Below are 18,912 nucleotides of genomic sequence, written 5' to 3'. Positions count from 1 at the left end.
TATATATATACACATATATATATATATACACAGTCATCCCTCGAATTACGTCAGGGTTCCATTCCATCAGGCAGGATGTAAGTCGGTACATTAAATCATCAACAGGGTTAGGGACTTAAGTATACTGTCATTTTAATTTTTAAACTTTATAAAACTGTACTGTGCATTACTGCCACTAAAAAACAAGAAAATAATCACCAAAATCTTCCTCCGCAATCACACCTTCGTTACATTCTCTATGTGAAGGACCAGGCTGCAACTCTTCTGGTGTAACCTTTGTTTTTTGATGAAAAAGTCCGATGTGCTTTGCTTATTCCTCCTCTTCTTCTTTTCATCATAAATTTCTTTATAGCAAGCAAACGCATCATGTACTTTCCTTTCTACTAATAAGTAGCGTTCAACATTTGGAGTCCATGTTTTCAACCATTTTGAGAAATCGCTAACTGGAGAGAACCAATTCTTCAGGAGCACTTCCTATGAGTTGAACTATGTCGTCATCATTCACTTCGAGATTCAAGTTGTCTGCTAGGCTTGCTATTTTTTCACTCAATTTACAAAGGTCTTCTTTTTTTTTTTCAAAACTTCCAAAATCGTGCACAAACCTTTTTGATGTCTTTTTCCATATGTCACTTCGTCCCAAACTACAGCAATATTTTTAATAGCATGATAAATATTGAATGCTTTCCAGAATTGCATGAGTCTGGTCATTTCCTTCATTAGCAGAAATGGCTCTTAAAAAAATATCCGCAGATAATAAACCTTAAATACTACTAGAACTCCCTGATACATCGGTTGGATCAGTAAAGTAGTGTTTGGTGAGAGAAACATGACCTTGAACTTAATGAAGATCACCGATATAAGACGAATGATCTGAAGCATTATCTAGAATTAATAAAAGTTTAAATTCTACATTTTCTTTCACACAACAGCTTTCTGTTTCACACTCATAATTGATTAAGGCATCCGCAAACAATTTTTGAGTCATCCACGGCTTCTTATATCTCCACTAATGAACTGGAAAAGTATGCTTCCTAAAGTCTTTGAAGGCTCATGGATTCTCACTGTGCCATATTGCAAATGGTTTCAGTTTATATCGAGCCACATTACCCCCCCCCCTAATAGAATCATAACACAGTCTTTAAGAGCTTTGAAAACAGGCATAGATTTTAGCTTTTGGTGGATGAATATCCGCTCGGGCATTTTTTTCCAAAACAGGGAGGACTCATCCATATTAAATATTTGTTGCGGCAAATAATTTTCCTCCATAATAATTTTATCCAATTTCTCCACAAACTCCTTGGCAGCCTTCTCATCGGAACTTGCAGATTCACCATATATATTCACACTATGCAGTGTAAAATGCTGCTTGAATCTCATGAACCAAATGGAAGAAGCATTGAATTCATAGTCATAATTGGGTCCTGCTTTCTCCTTCAACATGTTGAAGAGACTTAGTACCTTAGTGGTTATTGTCATAGTGCTAAGAGGTATGCACTTTGGGTTCAGGTCCTCTATGCATGATAGAAGTAGCTTTTCCAATCACTGATAGGACCTTGTCGTTGGTTCGTCACTATAGTCGAACTTTCAACTTCATTTCAAGATTCACTTCAATTGCTTACCTCTTTTTCTGCGATTCTTCACTAGGTTTTTTAATTGGGCATGTAGGAGCCATGTTCACAAAATATCGCGAAGCATTTAACGATAAATACACAAATAACAGATTTTTCAAACACAAAATCAACAGAAGAAAAGTTCCATGCCGGCTCGATCGTCGCCCGGAATAACAAGGATCGCACTGCTTGTTTAGGTGGAGGGCAAGATTCGAAAAATATGTTACAGTCGCCTAATCAACACTACCTCAAGATATGTTCCCTAAACATAGAAAGACTATCTAAATCCAAAGCCATCGGCAAAATAGCCAAAGATAAAGCTATTGAAATCTTGGCTCTCCAGGAAACCCATGTGCCTGACACAGCCCTCAATAGACTAAAGATCCCAGGTCTCATTCTCGTGTCTTATAACTGCCACCTCAAGCATGGCCTAGCAACCTATATTCAGTCTAGTCTCAAAGATATAACCCAAAGTGTTCCTGATACAGAATACTCCATAGGTATTAAAGTTCAAGATATCACCTGGCCTGATCAGATGGACCAACCTCCTCCTCACCCTGCTATCTATGTTGGTGACTTCAATTCCCATCACACCATGTGGGGCTATTCCTCTAACAACTGGGATGGTAATAATCTGGCCAACTGGATGGATACATATAACTTGTATTTGAATTATGATGCCAAGCAGGACGGCACTCTTTACTCAGCCAGATGGAACAGAACCTACACCCCAGATCTGTGCATATTCACTAAAGACTCCGAAGACCACCTTCTTCCATCAACCAGAACCATCCTTAACAGATTCCCCTAATAGTCAACATCGTTCTACATTAATAGAGATAGGAACATCAATCCAGTCATCAGCAGACCACCAATCGTTAGATGGAATCTCTGCAGGTCCAACTGGACTGCATTTCAGAAACAAATCGAGCAAACCATTAGAGCAATTCCATCCACTCCTAATTGCTATCCTAGATTTGTTAAACTACTCAAGTCTGCAGCAAAAGCCTCTATCCCTAGAGGCTACAGAAAATAATATATCCTATATTGGAGTAGAGAAAGTGAGGAACTCCTAGCTAAATATGAGGAAACTGAAGATCCAACAATTGCCAAGGTGCTCAATATCAACCCTGGATAAAAACAGAAAGGAAAGATGAATCAAAACCATCAATGAACTTGATTTCGTCACATCTAGTCGGAGAAGCTGGTCACTTCTGAGAAAATTAGATGGAGCAGAGCCAACGACACACAAAACAACAGAGATAACTCCTGATCAAATGGCTAACCATTTATTGAAAACCTCAGATTCATCCCAGCTCTACCAGGAAAATTGCATACAAGCTTCCATCAGATAAATCCTCAAGATGGAACCCGAGCTTCCTGAACTCGTACACCCAATATCTTGGGAAGAGGTACAAAGAGCCTTAAAACTTACCAAGAATGGCAAAACTGCAGGAGTGGATGGTATCCTCCCTGAGTTCCTAAAACATCTCGGTCAACATGGCTGGCTGCCCTTTTCTCGGAAATCATCATGACTGGTAAACTACCAAAGCTATGGCGGAAGCCAAAATAATTGCTGTGCCCAAACCAGGGAACGATCCAAATGATGTGAAAAACCTATGACCTATAGGAAAGAAGTGCACACACCAACATTATAGACACCCAGCTAAACTCTACGATGTGCACAATAAGTGGGATAGTGAGAAGCACCCCTCTCACATGACTACCTGTTCTATCTAACATTGCTCCACCACACATAAGGAGAAGACAAGCCTCAATTAAGGAATTTAATAAAGCAATGAGCAACCTACTCCTGCCCCTTTACCAGACTCTCATATACCCACCTTGTCTTTGCCTCAAATCTAGAAAGCCTCTCTGGTCCACAGACAAACTCTCTTCAGCTGTGCTGCCATCAATATCTGACATATGGAGAGAATACTGGCCCAGCAATCCCCCAACAAACGGCTTCCTGGTAGAAGATCCCTGTGCTCTGCAGCCCGGTTTTGATCTTCCTAGGAAGATTTGGTCATCAATAAACAGGATCAGAACTAATCATGGCAGACGTGGCTACCTTCTACATAAATGGGGTGTTTCAGATCACTCTTATTGTGATTGTTCTCCTTTGGCTCAGAATGATTCGTCATATTGTGTTCGACACTGCCCAAGGCGCCAATTTCACGGTGGTGGCCTACGGAACATCCACAAGGTGACGGGTGAGGCCTTGGACTGGCTTTCCAGCCTGGACCTTCACCTGTAGTTGGTATGGTAGTTATGGAGGAAACAGAAGATCACGGTCCCGTCTCACCACGAAGACATTATTCTAGTAGTCGCTCTCATAGCCCTCATCATAGTATCAGCAGAACTCCTTGTTATGTTATATTGCATCATCATCATCTTCTAACATAAGGAGGAGTTCTTCTAACATAAGAACTCAGAACTCCTCCTTATGTTAGAAGATGATGATGCAACGTGAAATGGACCTTCTCTAATGGATCAAGTTTTCTCACACAAGACACTACTGCTCTCTACTTAAACCTCATATAAAGTTACATTTATGTTGTGAAGTGTTGTGAGAACATGCAGCCTTGTCATACTTGTTGCAGCAGGACGATAATTGTCCCTGGCTTGATTACGACCAGTTACTTTTGCTTTATTTTTACTTCTGGCACTTATATAGAAACTGAAGCATCCCTTTAGGCCCCCCCCCCCCAACCCACATTTCCTTACTGAATTGACTACCCTATTCAATATTTTTGCTCGAGAGACTGGATTCCACACTTGGTCATTCTCACACTTACTCGCCTCATGGGTGCCTTCACACAAACTCACCTGCTTCCACCCTAATTGCTCCAGATTTCTTGGATTTGTGCTTCAGCATGTTCAGTAAACAGAACTCTCTTTCTCTCTAGATATCTAACAGCAAAACCATTTAGATGCAGTCCATCAGCATTATACAAATTCTTCTTTCCATCAAACATTGACCACATATCCACAAATCCTATCTCATTCCTTCTGCAGAACCTATGTATTGATTCAATTTGCTCAATTTGCCTCTATCATAGTGTTGCAGATGACTTACAATCTTCACCTTCTCACTCTTCAGTTTGCTTCTCCTAACAACTCCTTTACATCCTCCTTCATAGAATACTTCTCATCTCTCAAATCATTTGTGAGAAACAAGACAGTTAGCTCTTTCACCTCATCCTTTTGTATCCAGATGACGTGACTAATATCATAAACTTTTGCACCAGGGGACACGATTTTTACTTTCACGATCAGGGCAGTACTTTCATTAAGTACTCCCCTGATCACTGAGTCTTTATACATAATTTTCTCCTTAACTTGTTTTTCTTGTTTGTTCACTAGGTCTTTATTATTACTGTGGACCACCTGCTTCTTTTTCTTCTCAGTCCTGCTAATCTCTTGTCACTTCTGCAACTTTTCAATTTCATGCTTTGTCCCATGAAGGATAACATTCAAGTGTGCCATTTCTTTATTTATGTCCATGTTATTCTCCTGTATTTCCACTGCTGCAAGTTTGAGATTCTTCTTCTTCTCTCATCCATCATCTATGTGGATGATGATGATGATGAGGCCAAATGAACTCTTTCCACTTCTGTCTGTTCCGGGAGAGTCCAAACAATTCTGTCCAGTTTGGTGTTGCTTGTTGTGATTTGGTTTTCAGGTGTTAGATCCTGAATGGAGAAATTTTGCAAGGAAATTGTTCATCCAGGATTTAACATGCAAAATCTAACTACTTAAGGAAATACCTGCACTAGCAGAAAATAAAGAAAACTTGTTTTATATATGTGAGAATATGTATTCCTTATATGTGATGTATTGAAATTCATTGCTGTTCAACGAAAAATCAAATTAGAGAATTTATATAAGAAAAATGTTGATTTATTATTGGTCTCATTAAGCTATCTAGTATACTGTAAATCACCAGACGGGTAATAAGTAGCAGTCCAAAGATCGCATGTGAACCATACAAGTTAAGCGTAGCGGCGGAGGCAATGGCTTACGCGAAAGGTGACAGTAGCACATTTTCCATGAAAACAGCAATCTAAGAGCAAAGGGAGAGTAAGGGATAGACTTAAGGGCATAAACGATAAGGATTGTGTGGAAAATACCCAGCAAAAAAGGGGGTACACAAGAAGAAAATATAAGGTGATGCGTGTCATATTGAGCTCTCTTCTCTCTTTTTCCTGGTTCCTGCTTGGTGAGTTTTGATGGGTGGTTCGTGAGAGCGAGGAGCATAAGTGCTGCGATGTCGGAAAGCGGGCCTTTTCCCTGGAGATGCCTAAGAGATTCCACACGGAGCCATTCGTGAATTATCGGCCCTTGCTGAATTTGCCATCACTGAATGTCCCATTGGAAGGAGCGGAGAAAGTCCCCTTAGACGTGGCAGAAACACGTTCATGTCCAGCAGTAGTCCAAGGATGACGTAGCCACAATGCCAGGTGCAAAGACAGCCAAATCGGAAGGTAACCAGAATCAATACGTGGTAGCGACTAGACCTCCAGAAAGGACTCGGTAATGTAGAGAACTTTATTATATGTTTCGGAAGTATTAGAAGAAAGAAATTTGTGTGTAATTATAAGATGTGGACAATTTATTAGAAAACTTTAATGAGAATACTTATTTGGAATAGCTAGTTTCCGGTGAAACAAAAGAATTGTTCGGAAGCGAATTCTCATATATGAGTATGACTGAGTTTGATAAGTGAAATTTCGATTGCAGATAGCCTTTAATTGAGTAACACCAGAATGTATAATATGTAATTAATGAGTGGCATGTGAAAAAGGATCATAAGTTATGTAGTATTGTGTTTGCTTTCTACCTTATCTAGTTTGATTAATAATTTGGAAACTAACTAAGTGTGTTTGACTAACTTAGAATGTATTAACTTCCATAGCATGAACTTTATTTAGCATAAAATTGAGATTATTTGAATATATGATTCATCTTAGTGGTACATGTCTTTAAATTCCAATAAACATGTTTTATTACTTATGCCTGATTAAGAGATCAAATTACCACTTATAAAATAGAACCTTAGTGGGAAGAATTTTGAAGGTATATAAAGATAGATTACAGGTCACGACTGATAGTATCTGAAATCTGTACGACCGTATCGAAGTGCATAATGATGTGTGTATGCCTTAAGATCTAGGGATTATTTCCCTGAGCAAGAATCTCTTCTGTTATAGGATACTGGTTGGCACAGTATAATATAAATTTTGCCAGTATCTGAAAAGGAAATAACCCTAGATAGAAATTTCTTAGGCTAGACAGTAGAATACATAATAGTTATTATAGAGATAATAAAGATAGAAAGTTAGTAGAAAGTAACGACGTAACACGGGTCCTCTTTTATTTTGTCTATCCATCTAATTCTGGACCGTCCTTTGGATCTTTTACCTTTCATTGTTGTATTCAGGACTTTAGATGGTAGTCTTTCTGTTCCCATGGCCAAACCATTGCAGTCTTCTTTCTTGGATTTTGTGTATTATTGTTATTTCTTGTTTTAGTCGTTTCCTTATGTCTTTGTTTCTTAGTCGATCCAGCAGAGATACTCCAAGTAATCTTCTTAGCCAACCCATTTCAGTAACTAATAATTTTTTCTCTTCAGCCTTTTTGAGATTCCAGCATTCACTTCCATAGAGGTGACGTTGGGGGGGGGGGGGGGGAACCATTGTTTCATAGATTCTTACTTTTGTTTACTTATTTGATGTCTCTTGACTTCCATATTTTATTACGTCGTCCAAAAGTTTGGGATGCTTGACTGATTCGTCTGTTTATATCTTTTATAACTTCACCATTGTACTCAATAACTCCTCCAAGGTAGGTGAAGTTTTCTACCTGCTCTAGATTCTTACTATCAATTTCACTTTTCAGATTGGTGCTTCTTTTTCCTATTTGCATAATTTTTGTTTTTGTCTATATTTATGTTTAATCCAGATTTTATACACGCCTTTATTTTATCACAAATTCACTGTAGATTTTCTTCTGTGCTTTCAATGTCATCTGCAAATTTTAAATTTGTCACATTTTTCCCATATATTTTGATTCTGCAGTCTTCATTGTTTAAGGCCTTATTGGTTGCTTCTTCCAGTGTAAGATTGAACAGGTCTGGTGACAGATTGCATCCCTGTCTTACTCCGCTCTCTGTGTGGAACCAGTTGGTTAAGGTGTCCTCCATTCATACTGCACTTTCAGATTTCTCATACAGATTCTTTATGATGAGAATTCCAAATTCTTCCATAGTTTTCCATAGTTCTCTTCTACGGATTGAATCAAATGCCTGACGAAAGTCTATGAAATTTATGTTGCAACTTTGGTTGTACTCTAGTTCTTTTCTATTAGCTGTCTTAAGGTGAATAGTTGATCAACTGTGCTTCACCCTGGTCTGAAACCGGCTTGTTCTTCTCTTAGTGCCAGTTCTATATATGGTTAATTTGTTTTCGGAGTACTTTCGTAAAAACCTTACTTGGAATACTGAGGAGGCTAATGCCTCTGTAATTATTGCATTCTTTTATCTCCTTTTTTGTATATAGGAGTTCTTCGATGTTTATATTCTGTTTTGGTAGTTCCTTCAGGTTATCTAGTTCTAGTTGATATTTTCTTAAAATATTGTTGTCTTGTAGTTTTTTTACATTCAGTCTCCTTTTGACTCTAAAAGTGCAAGATTTTAACTTTATTCTTAGGTTTGCTAATACTAGCTTATGGTCTGATCCACAATCTGCAGTTTAGGATACTTGATTTCCATCTTTGGTTTACAAAATATAGTCTATCATATTATTGTAAACCAAGACAGACAAACCAAGTCATATTCTTGGGTTGTCTGTCTGGTGATATCCATGTCTATTTTCTTTGGGGGTTTTGGATGTTTAAAGAGAGTATTGGTTATTGTTAGTCTATTATTTGAGCAGAAGTTTAGCAGTCTTTCACCACGTTCATTGCTTTCTCCATACCCGAACTTTCCGATTACTCTTGGCCATATCCCAGGCTTTGCCTACTTTTGCATTTAAGTCCCCATTACAATTAGGAGGTCTTGACTTGATGTCTGCTGTACTGCTTTTTGCAAATCTATATAGAACACTTCAATGTCTTCTGATGATGATGTCGAAGTTGGTGAGTATACTTGAATAATAGTTAGTGATCCGATTGATGTTTTAAATATTGCTTTAATTATCCTAGGTGAGATAGGATTGTAGGACAATGGAGAGTTTTAAGCCTTTGATTTTAATATAAGTGCTACTCCTTCTTAGTGTTTGTTGTCCACCCTGCCTGAAGTTAAGATTTTGTACTGTCCATGGTGGAATTCGCCTTTTCCAGTACATTTGGTTTCGCAGAGTCCAATCACTTCCCATCAGTAGTTGTCTAATTCATGCAGTAGTATTTCCAATGCTCCTTCCTGGTGAAGAGTTCTTACATTCCATGTTCCTATGCTTGCTATGTTTTTCCTGTCTATTAGGTGATGTTTTAACATGTAAAGTTTGACATTAATTCTGATATTTTCCATTCTGCTGTTTATACTGTCCACTCCACGAACGTTTTACCACTAGGACAGCTTCCAGGCAGGAAAGTGTAGAGAATCATTCACTACAAGTCTCAAAGTATTATCATTAAGTTCAGTCTGGTATGCAATCTTGCAGGAAGTGAAGTGAAGTTTTCACATTTGATATTATTATTACTATTACTATTATTACGGGCAACTCCAGGGAGTCATTAGACTCATCGAGGGAGGCCCCAAATCACATTCATCACAACTATTCGACATTCATACAGTATCTATCATACCTCGCTTTAAACTCATTCACTATCACAGCATCCACCACAGACTCAGGGAGCGCATTATACTCATTCACTACTCTAAAAGTAAAGAACCCAGCTCTAACACCTTTACTAACCACACTTTTGCCCAGTTTCCATGGATGTCCCCTAGTCCTCCCACAACCAGCCCTGTTCTCAAAAATATCTTCTGAATTAATTTTATAGAAACCCTTCAGTAATTTCAATGTCTCAATCATATCTCCCCTCCTCTGCCTATCAACCAATTTTTGCAACCCACAAATCCTCAACCTGTTCTCATAAGGTTCATTCCACAGACCTCCTATCATCTTGGTCACTCGCCTCTGGATCCTCTCCACCTCCTCCCCATCAAGAAGAAACCTAGGTGACCAAATCTGGGCACAGTAGTCGAAATGGGGTCTTATCAAGGCTCGATACAGAGGAACAATAACCTGCTTGTCAACATATTCTTCAGCAACCAAGTGATTTGATGAGCTGATTTGGCCACTTTTGCAATGTGTCCCCTAAATTTCAATTCCTTATCCACCAACACTCCTAAATCTCGTGCCTCATCAATTTCCTGGAACACAGTTCCACCAATGCAGTAAACTGCTGCCAATCTTTTCACCCCAAAATGCATAACCTTACATTTTGCCACATTACATTGACATCCATTCTCCTTAGCCCACACCTCCAATCTATCCAAATCATCCTGCAAAATTTTGACGTCATCTGCATTCACTATTGCCCTACCCAACTTTGCATCATCCACAAACAAATGAACTGTTCCTCTCAGATCCTTTCCTATATCATTAATGAACAAATTAAACAGCAGAGGTCCAAGAACAGATCATTGTGGCACACCACTAGTCACAGGCCGTCTTGTGGACTCTACTCCTGAGTAAACCACTCGCTGATATCTCTCCATCAACCACCCTCCTATCCATCTCACCAACCCTATGTCCATCCCCATATGCTGCAATTTATCGATTAGAATTCCATGTGGTATCCTGTCAAAGGCCTTAGCAAGGTCCAGTAGAATCACTGTAAACCCATTAACCTTATCCAGTTCAGCCGTCACTGTGTTATAATACGTGAGCAAGTTACTGAGGCATGACCTACCCTTCACAAAACCATGCTGTCCCCAATACAGTATTCCATTTTCTTCAATCCAATCTTGTATTTTCATCTTGACTATTTTCTCTAAGACCTTGATAATGATTCCTGTTATGCTGATTGGCCGGTAATTTTCAACAGCAGCCTTGGAACCACCTTTGTGCAGCAGAACTATTTTCCCCTCTTTCCACCACTTGGGACTAACTCAGACCCGAGGCTCAAATTAAACAAAATGGTCAAGGGCACCGACAATTCTTTAGCCGCTTCACGTACGACACGAGCTGGTATACCATCCAATCCCACAGATGTATGACTTTGAGGTTCATAATAGACTAGTTACCAATACTTCATTCATCACAATTCCAGTATAAGCTGTTGGTTTTCCATTCCTGCAAAGTCACCACCTGGATGATATACTCTTGCAAAGTGCTTGCTCAGTAATTCCACAATATCGACTGATTCGGTTCCCTCCCTACCCTCAGCATTTTTTAAGATCATTCTACCATGAGCATTTTTCTTTTACTTGCAACATATTGAAAAAACTGTTTGGGATTCTCTTTAGCCTGCATGGCCAATTTTCTTTCGTAATCCACTTTTGCTTTTCTTACCACCCTTGTTACCATCCTGGCCTGAGCTTTATACTGTTCCTGCGCCTGCTGGTCACCTTTCTCCTTAAATTCCCTCCACAATTGTTTCTCAAGCTTAATAGTGTTATTCATCCATTTAACCGCTACTTGATTTATTATTCGGACTCTTGGTATACAGTCAACCATTGCCTCCTGCAAATTTCACTTCTTAACCACCTCCCATGCACTATCAACATCCAACCCTTGCAGTTTTACATACCATGGCACTGAACCAAGCACACACCTAAGCTTGTCATACTTACCAGCCTTGTAATTCCACATGTACCCTGTCTTAATTGTAAATTCCACTCCTTTAGCCACCTCCCAAGTCATGACCTTATGGTCACTCTCACCAATTGGTGGCAACATGGTCATGTTCGTTACAGCAACATTCTCAGTTGCAATTACAAGGTCTAGCACTCTCTGCCCCCTGATATTTTCCACTACATGTTGCCATAGATAGTTGTCCCTTAATAACCGCATAAAATCCAATTCCTTCCTCCCATGTGCCCTCTCCTCTTTCCAGTCAATGTTACCATAATTGAAATCACCCATAATAATTACCCTCCTTCCACTAATTTCTTCTATTTGCCTATGCATACTATCCCCACCATCTATTCCATCACCTGATCTATAGCAGCACCCAATTGTATATTTTGTTCTGCTAGATTCTATCTCACACCAAACAACCTCAAATGTGCTCTTTTCTCTATCCTGCGGTTCAACTTCTATACTCCTTGGCTGCAGCTCATCAATAACACTCCTCCTCCCTTTTTATTCACCCTGTCACTCCTGAACACGCTATACCTGTCGCATTCAATCCTACTAGCTTTATCATCTTCTGTCAGTCATGTTTCACTAATACGAACAACCTGCGGCCTGGAAATGCCAACCATGGCCAAAAACTCTTCCTTCTTGTTCCTAATACTCCTGGCATTAGTGTACATGAATTGCAGAAGCCCGTTAGTCCCATCCCTACTTTGATGCCTTATACTAACTATCCCATTCTGATTTGTTGTCCTTCGTACTCGCTCGGGCATAATATACTCATTCATACACTCAACTGGCTCCCTAAAGTCTACATATCTATTCCCCCCCCTCTTAATAAATCTAGTTTCCCTGAGTCTGTACATCCACTTCCACATCATTCATCAACACTTTTTCAAGTCTCCGTACACCAACTCCATTCAAATGTAACCCATCCATCTTATATAAGTCCTTTTGCCCATCGAACTCATTCCACACATCCACAAATTCCACACCACTCTCCATGCATAACCCACGCATAAAGTCATTGGCAATTATGGCCCTCCTTCTGAACACTTTGCTGTCATGCCGTGGTAAGATACTCACCATCCTAACTCTCTCACTCTTCTCTTTTGCTACCTCAAATAATTTCCTCACATCCTCACAAAATGGAAATGATAGATCATTTCCATTTTGTCCTCTTTCAAATCATTTGTTCCTGCCATGATTATCATCTCTTTCACCCTCTGTTTTTGCAGTTGAATAGATTCGCTGACGTCCTTTATGTTCGCACCCGGCTGGTACGGCTTCGTTAAACGCTGAACTATTACACCTCTTAATAGCGAATCCCCATACAGCACTCGCTCCTTCATTTTATTGATGTTTACGAACATTCTATTATTAATTAATCATTGCCAATGAGGCAATGATTAATTACTTCTGAAATCCGAGCACAATACTCAAAATGCCATATGGATTCTGATTTCTATAGTAAGTTAACAGTTCTTCAGAAGTAATGCTTTGAGAGGAAGAAAAATCTTAATTTCCTGTATGTTAAGTAGCCAAGACTCATGACATGTTTATGCCAAGAATAACAGGCAGTTAGCATTTCTGCCAAGAAAAATGTCTGTCTAAAGATTTAATATTGTTGAAAGTAAGAAATGATTCAATGTTGCTATCACTGAAGTTAACAAGGGTATCAAAGAAAATATTTACTACAAGAAGATGTTTTAGAAGTATGGATTTTCATTTTGAATTTCTGTATAGTATAATCTTTATCAAAAGAAAAGTGCAATGCACTGTCATCATGGAAACTGAAATGTCTTTTTTTGCATTGAACCAAACAATTCTTTGATATCAAGGAAGGGAAAGCGAGTGAAAGAATGGCGTCAATGTAGAAATGAGTTAGCAATTAGTTGAAAAAAAAATGCTAAACATAAACATCCATCTATCTTGCATAATATATAGATAGCCAGAGAAAGCTAGTAATTCCAAGTGCAAGTCAAAAAGTAGACAATTTTGAGAGAAGCAGATGATTTTAAGACATCCACAGCATATCTAAACTGAGTGTTGGTAAAATCATCATTATCGAATTCCTGATACATACTCTCAGGGAGTGTACAGAATAATTATGATAGTACTACATAAAAAAAATTACACAATTACTAACTTCCAATCAACAGTTTTCCTCCAAATTAATCTGTTATCTGTCAAGACTCCAACATTATCAGATCTTATATTTGTGTCTTTTATGGCACTTGTTACTGTATCAATCCAACTACATCTTTGTTTTCCTGCAAAGAAGGCTTATTTTGCTAATCTTTCCTCTCCCATTCTGTTTTAAACGACCATACCATCTGAGATCAGTCTACTAACATATTCCTAACAATGGAAAGTTCTTTTCTAATATCCTCACTTTAATATGATACTGCCATTGATGCCATCTATTCACTCGACTAATCTTTCTCAGAACTCTAGTTCCGAGACTTTTCTTATTTCATGCATCTTCTCTCCACGTGAATTTGTGCACATTTTTATGTCGGAATAGAACATAGTGTTAATAATAACTAATCCATATCCTGAACAGAAATCCAGCAGGCATATACACATTGCACAATGTGAGATTACCATCACTTTGTTTACTGGAAGTCTGAAATGGTGAGTTGAAGAACCATATTGGAACTTTACTTGGTTCCTAATTGCTATAGCATAAAGAAGTGAACTAATGTCTCCCAATGAATTTTACTGATAAAAACATTAAAAATGCAGTGGTAATTATAGTCATATTAGTGATTTGAATAATTAAACAAAAAAGGATAAGTATAATTATGTGTAATCTATAAATAGGAATAATACAGTCATCCCTTGATTTACGTCTGGGTTCCATTCCATCTGACAGGACATAAGTTGATACATAAAATCAACAGAGTTATAGGGGTAAGGGACTTAACCGTAATAAGTATACTGTCATTTTAATTTTTAAACCTTATGAAACTGTACTGTGCATTACTGCCACTATAAATAATCACCCAAACCTTCCTCCACAATCACATATCTTCATTACCTTCGGTATGTGAAGGACCAGGTGGGTGCGGCTCTTCTGGTGTAACTTTTTTTTTTTTGATGAAAATGTCCAATGTGCTTTGCTTATTCCTCTTCTTCTTTCCATCATAAATTTGTTTATAGCAAGCAACGCATCATATACTTTCCTTTCTACTAATAAGTAGCGTTCAAAATTGGGTCCATGTCTTCAACCATTTTGAGAACATTTCTTTAAGACCCTTCACTGTGAATTGTTAACTACCTCTCCTTGTAAAATTTTCCCTTTTCCTTTTCTCGTTCTTCCTCTTCTGCAACACATTGTACCTCCAGTTCAACCAATTCATCCTTGTCAACTCTTCAGGGGCACTTTCTATGAGTTCAACTATGCCATCATTGTTCATTTCGAGATTTAGATTGTTTGCTAGGCCCACCATTTCTTCATTCAATTTAAAAAGGTCTTCATTTTTTTAAAAACTTCTAAAATCGTGCACAAACCTTTTTAATGTCTTTTTTCATATGCCACTCATACATTGAGAGGTCGCTTCATCCCAAGCCACAGCAATATTTTTTATTAGATAAATACTGAATACTTTCCAGAATAGCATGGGAGTCGGTCATTTCCTTCAGTGGCAGAAATGGCTTGTGAAAAAGTTCTGCGTAGATAATAAGCCTTAAATACTGAAAGAACTCCCTGATCAATTGGTTGGATCAATGAAGTAGTGTTTGGAGAGAGAGGAAATATGACCTTGACCTTGAAGACGGATGACCTGGAGCATTATCTAGAATTAAAATTTTAAATTCTACATTTTTTTTTTTACACAATAGCTTTCCATTTCACTTGCATAACAATTGATTAAGGCACCCACAAACAATTTTTGAGTCATCCGCGACTTTTTATTGCTTCAATAATGAACTGGAAGAGTATGCTTCCTAATGTTTTTGAAGACTTGTGGATTCAAACCGTGCCATATCACAAATAGTTTCAGTTTATATCCAGCCACATTATCCCCTACAAGAATTGTAATATAGTCTTTAAGAGTTTTTAAAACCAAGCATAGATTTTAGCTTTTTGTGAATGAATGTCCACTCGGGCATTTTTTTTTCCATCGCAAGGAGGTCTTATCCATATTAAATATTTGCTGTGGCAAATAAGTTTCCTCCGTAATAATTTATCCAATTTCTCCAGGCAGCCTTCTAATCGGCACTTGCAGAATTGCCATATATTTTCTTATTATGCAGCGCAAAACGCTGCTTAAATCTCATGAACCAACTGGAAGAAGCATTGAATTCATAGTCATATCTGGGTCCTGGTTTCTCCTTCAACATGTTGAAGAGACTTAGTGCCTTAGCGGTTATGGTCATAGTGCTTTTGGTTCAGGTCCTCTATCCATGATGCAAGTAGCTTTTTCATATCACCGATGGGACTTTTTCGTTGCTTCATCACTATCGTCAATTTAATGGAAGCAGATCCTTAAAGCAGATAATGGAAACAGCCTCTACAATTTTATCCTTATTTTTCAAATGGTCATCACTGTAGAATGAGACCATCCAAAGTCATGTGCAATCACACTGACTGGCTTACCTGTGTTGGCTTACTGTGTTGCTTTATAACTTGCTACTTAGTTTTAAGATCAATTCTTGCCTCTTTTTTTGTGATTCTCCACTAGGTTTTTTGCCATGCTGCACAAAATATCGTGAAATAATTAGCAATAAATACACAAATAACCTATTTGTCAAACACAAAATCAACACAGGAACTGTCAAAGATACTTCCTGAGGGATATTGCTGCTGAATGCTCTGTTCCACTGCACATGATGCATTATTGCTAAATAGAAACCTTTTTACTTTATGCTCACTTGCATCTTGTTTGAAAGTATAGTCGAAAATGTTATTTATTCCTTTATGGGATCCCGGACGCATCTTCGAATGGACATAAGTTGAGGGATGACTGTACTTTCAAAAACAGAAAAGAAAAGAAAAAATACTTCAATGTTTCTAATAAAACAAATAGATCAAATATAACTAATTAATATAATACATTCACATTCCTCTCAATCACTAATAGACAAATCTTTCAGAACAAACAGAATGTAAAATATTACCAATAACAAGAAGAGGAATATCTGGTACAGTATATCGGCAGACTTCTTCTACCCATCGCTGTACATTAAGAAATGTTGAATGTTTTGTGATATCATAAACTATGATTACACCATTCGCACTGCGATAGTAACTCTGTGTTATTGTGCGGAACCTTTCTTGTCCAGCAGTATCCCATATCTGGAGCTAATAAAAAGAAATGGAAGATAGTATAATTTGTTTTTAATCTGATTTATTTTAAAATTTATTTATAGTAGACATATCAGTAAAGAGTACTTAACCAAGTACTTTTTAGCATTATTCACTTTCATATAAGCTCAATCATGAATGTCAAATGTAGATTATGTAAGATGAAAAACAGCCTTCTCACAAAATATAACTCCCTGAAATGCGGTGCATTTTCTTTTCTTTTTAATATAATCTTATTTACTTAATATAGTACGGCTTGTTGCTTATGCTCTACAAAGATCCTCTTCCCATCTATGAACTCTCCAAATATTGTAACAATCATAAGTATTAGCACATCATACCAGACAAGTTTGTGCATGTGAGAGAGAGAGATGTCCAGTGAGCCACATATGTACATGGTAAGTCTGGAGTGTGGCACAAATTACCACATTACTTTGGGACCTTACAGTAGAGACTTTTTGAGTAATATGGGTGCAATACTGATATAAACAGATATAAAGTTATGTCCATTTGAATTTTAAAAAAAATAGCTATGAATTCCACGGTAAAATGTTAAGATCTGAATTAAACAAAAATTAAATTAAATTACGTTTCCTTCAGAGTTAACATGGGCTTGCAAATTCGAATCAATTATTGATGTATCAGAATATAAGAAACTCTTTTAAATTTCACTAAAATATTACTAAGCTGAGAATCCTTCATTTTATATGTGATATTATAAAGTATCGTGAATTGCTGAACTGCTTAAGTGTAAGTACTTATAAATTGCTGGGTGAAAGAGATAATCCGATTAAACAGAAATGTCCGGAATCGAAACACGTGCATCAAATAGTACAGGTACACCATTTAGTAAGCAAGTCCCCCCCCCCCCCCACACACACACTCAACGCGCAGAAGAGTAGACTAAGAGTTCCGTGTATGGTGTGCAGTACTGGGTGACGTGTGATGACGCTGAGAAAATGGGAGGAGTAATCGATGACGTGGAGTGAACGTGTGGTGCGCAATTTAAAAAGTCGTGAAGCGTCAAAGAGGCTCTCTTGTTCTTTAGGCTGAGTTTTACTCTGACCCTTGTGTGGAGTTACGCTCCACAGTTTTGGGCGGTCTTGCTGATGTGTATGGAACCTCCTCGTGGCATCCCCTCGTTATCCGCTGATTCGAGACAATGACAGAGGAACTTTGCCGTAGATTTCCCAACAACTTACCGGTCAGCGACCAGCCCAGCAGACTGTATTCACCGATGCTTACGGAGATGTTATTATGATGTTGAACGAGTTCACCAGAGAACAACATCTACACATTTTCGGCGGCAGAAATAAGTGCAGATTGAACCTTTGAAGAATGCCTCATAGAAAGCAGAAGGAAAGTGGTGTCGAAAGTAATTGTCCCGACGAGATTTGTAAAGTGGCCAGATATTTCCCCAGCAATTGGAAATGTACAATCTATGTTTTATTATGTGTATATGTGTATTAGAAGAATATATGTAAACTTTAGGAATGACTACAGAGAATGTTTCTTTGAATGATAAAGTAATAATGAGAGTTTTGTAAGTAAATTCATTGAGAGCACGTGGTGCCCTAGAATTGTCTTTTAATGATAAGGTTATGAGAATTTTGTGAGAAGAAATTATATAAGAGCACATGAAGCCAGTTTAGTAATTCAGCTAATAATTGTCCTTAGTATTAATGAATAAGTGTGATTTTTCATTGGGGGGGGGGGGGGGTGGGGGGGGGGGGGGGTGGGGGGGGGGGGGGGTGGGGGGGGGGGGGGGTGGGGGGGGGGGGGGGTGGGGGGGGGGGGGGGTGGGGGGGGGGGGGGGTGGGGGGGGGGGGGGGTGGGGGGGGGGGGGGGTGGGGGGGGGGGGGGGTGGGGGGGGGGGGGGGTGGGGGGGGGGGGGGGTGGGGGGGGGGGGGGGTGGGGGGGGGGGGGGGTGGGGGGGGGGGGGGGTGGGGGGGGGGGGGGGTGGGGGGGGGGGGGGGTGGGGGGGGGGGGGGGTGGGGGGGGGGGGGGGTGGGGGGGGGGGGGGGTGGGGGGGGGGGGGGGTGGGGGGGGGGGGGGGTGGGGGGGGGGGGGGGTGGGGGGGGGGGGGGGTGGGGGGGGGGGGGGGTGGGGGGGGGGGGGGGTGGGGGGGGGGGGGGGTGGGGGGGGGGGGGGGTGGGGGGGGGGGGGGGTGGGGGGGGGGGGGGGT

General features: G+C 39.4%; 1 protein-coding gene across 1 annotated transcript in view; it reads right to left on the bottom strand.

Annotated features, from left to right (window-relative positions):
- LOC150109946 (ras-related protein Rab-43-like) overlaps window positions 1-18,912 on the bottom strand; it is a 76,290-nt gene that overhangs the window by 19,055 nt on the left and 38,323 nt on the right. The window contains exon 2 of the mRNA XM_090415930.1: window positions 16,541-16,724. Within this exon, the coding sequence (XP_090272056.1) occupies window positions 16,541-16,724 (184 nt within the window). The remainder of the gene's footprint in view (window positions 1-16,540; window positions 16,725-18,912) is intronic.

This window comes from Typopeltis vanoorti, chromosome 1, assembly GCF_054136105.1.
Source record: "Typopeltis vanoorti isolate ZY-2024b chromosome 1, IOZ_Tvanoo_1.0, whole genome shotgun sequence".
Lineage (NCBI taxonomy): Eukaryota > Metazoa > Arthropoda > Arachnida > Uropygi > Thelyphonidae > Typopeltis > Typopeltis vanoorti.
This window is presented reverse-complemented; position numbering and strand designations above follow the sequence as displayed.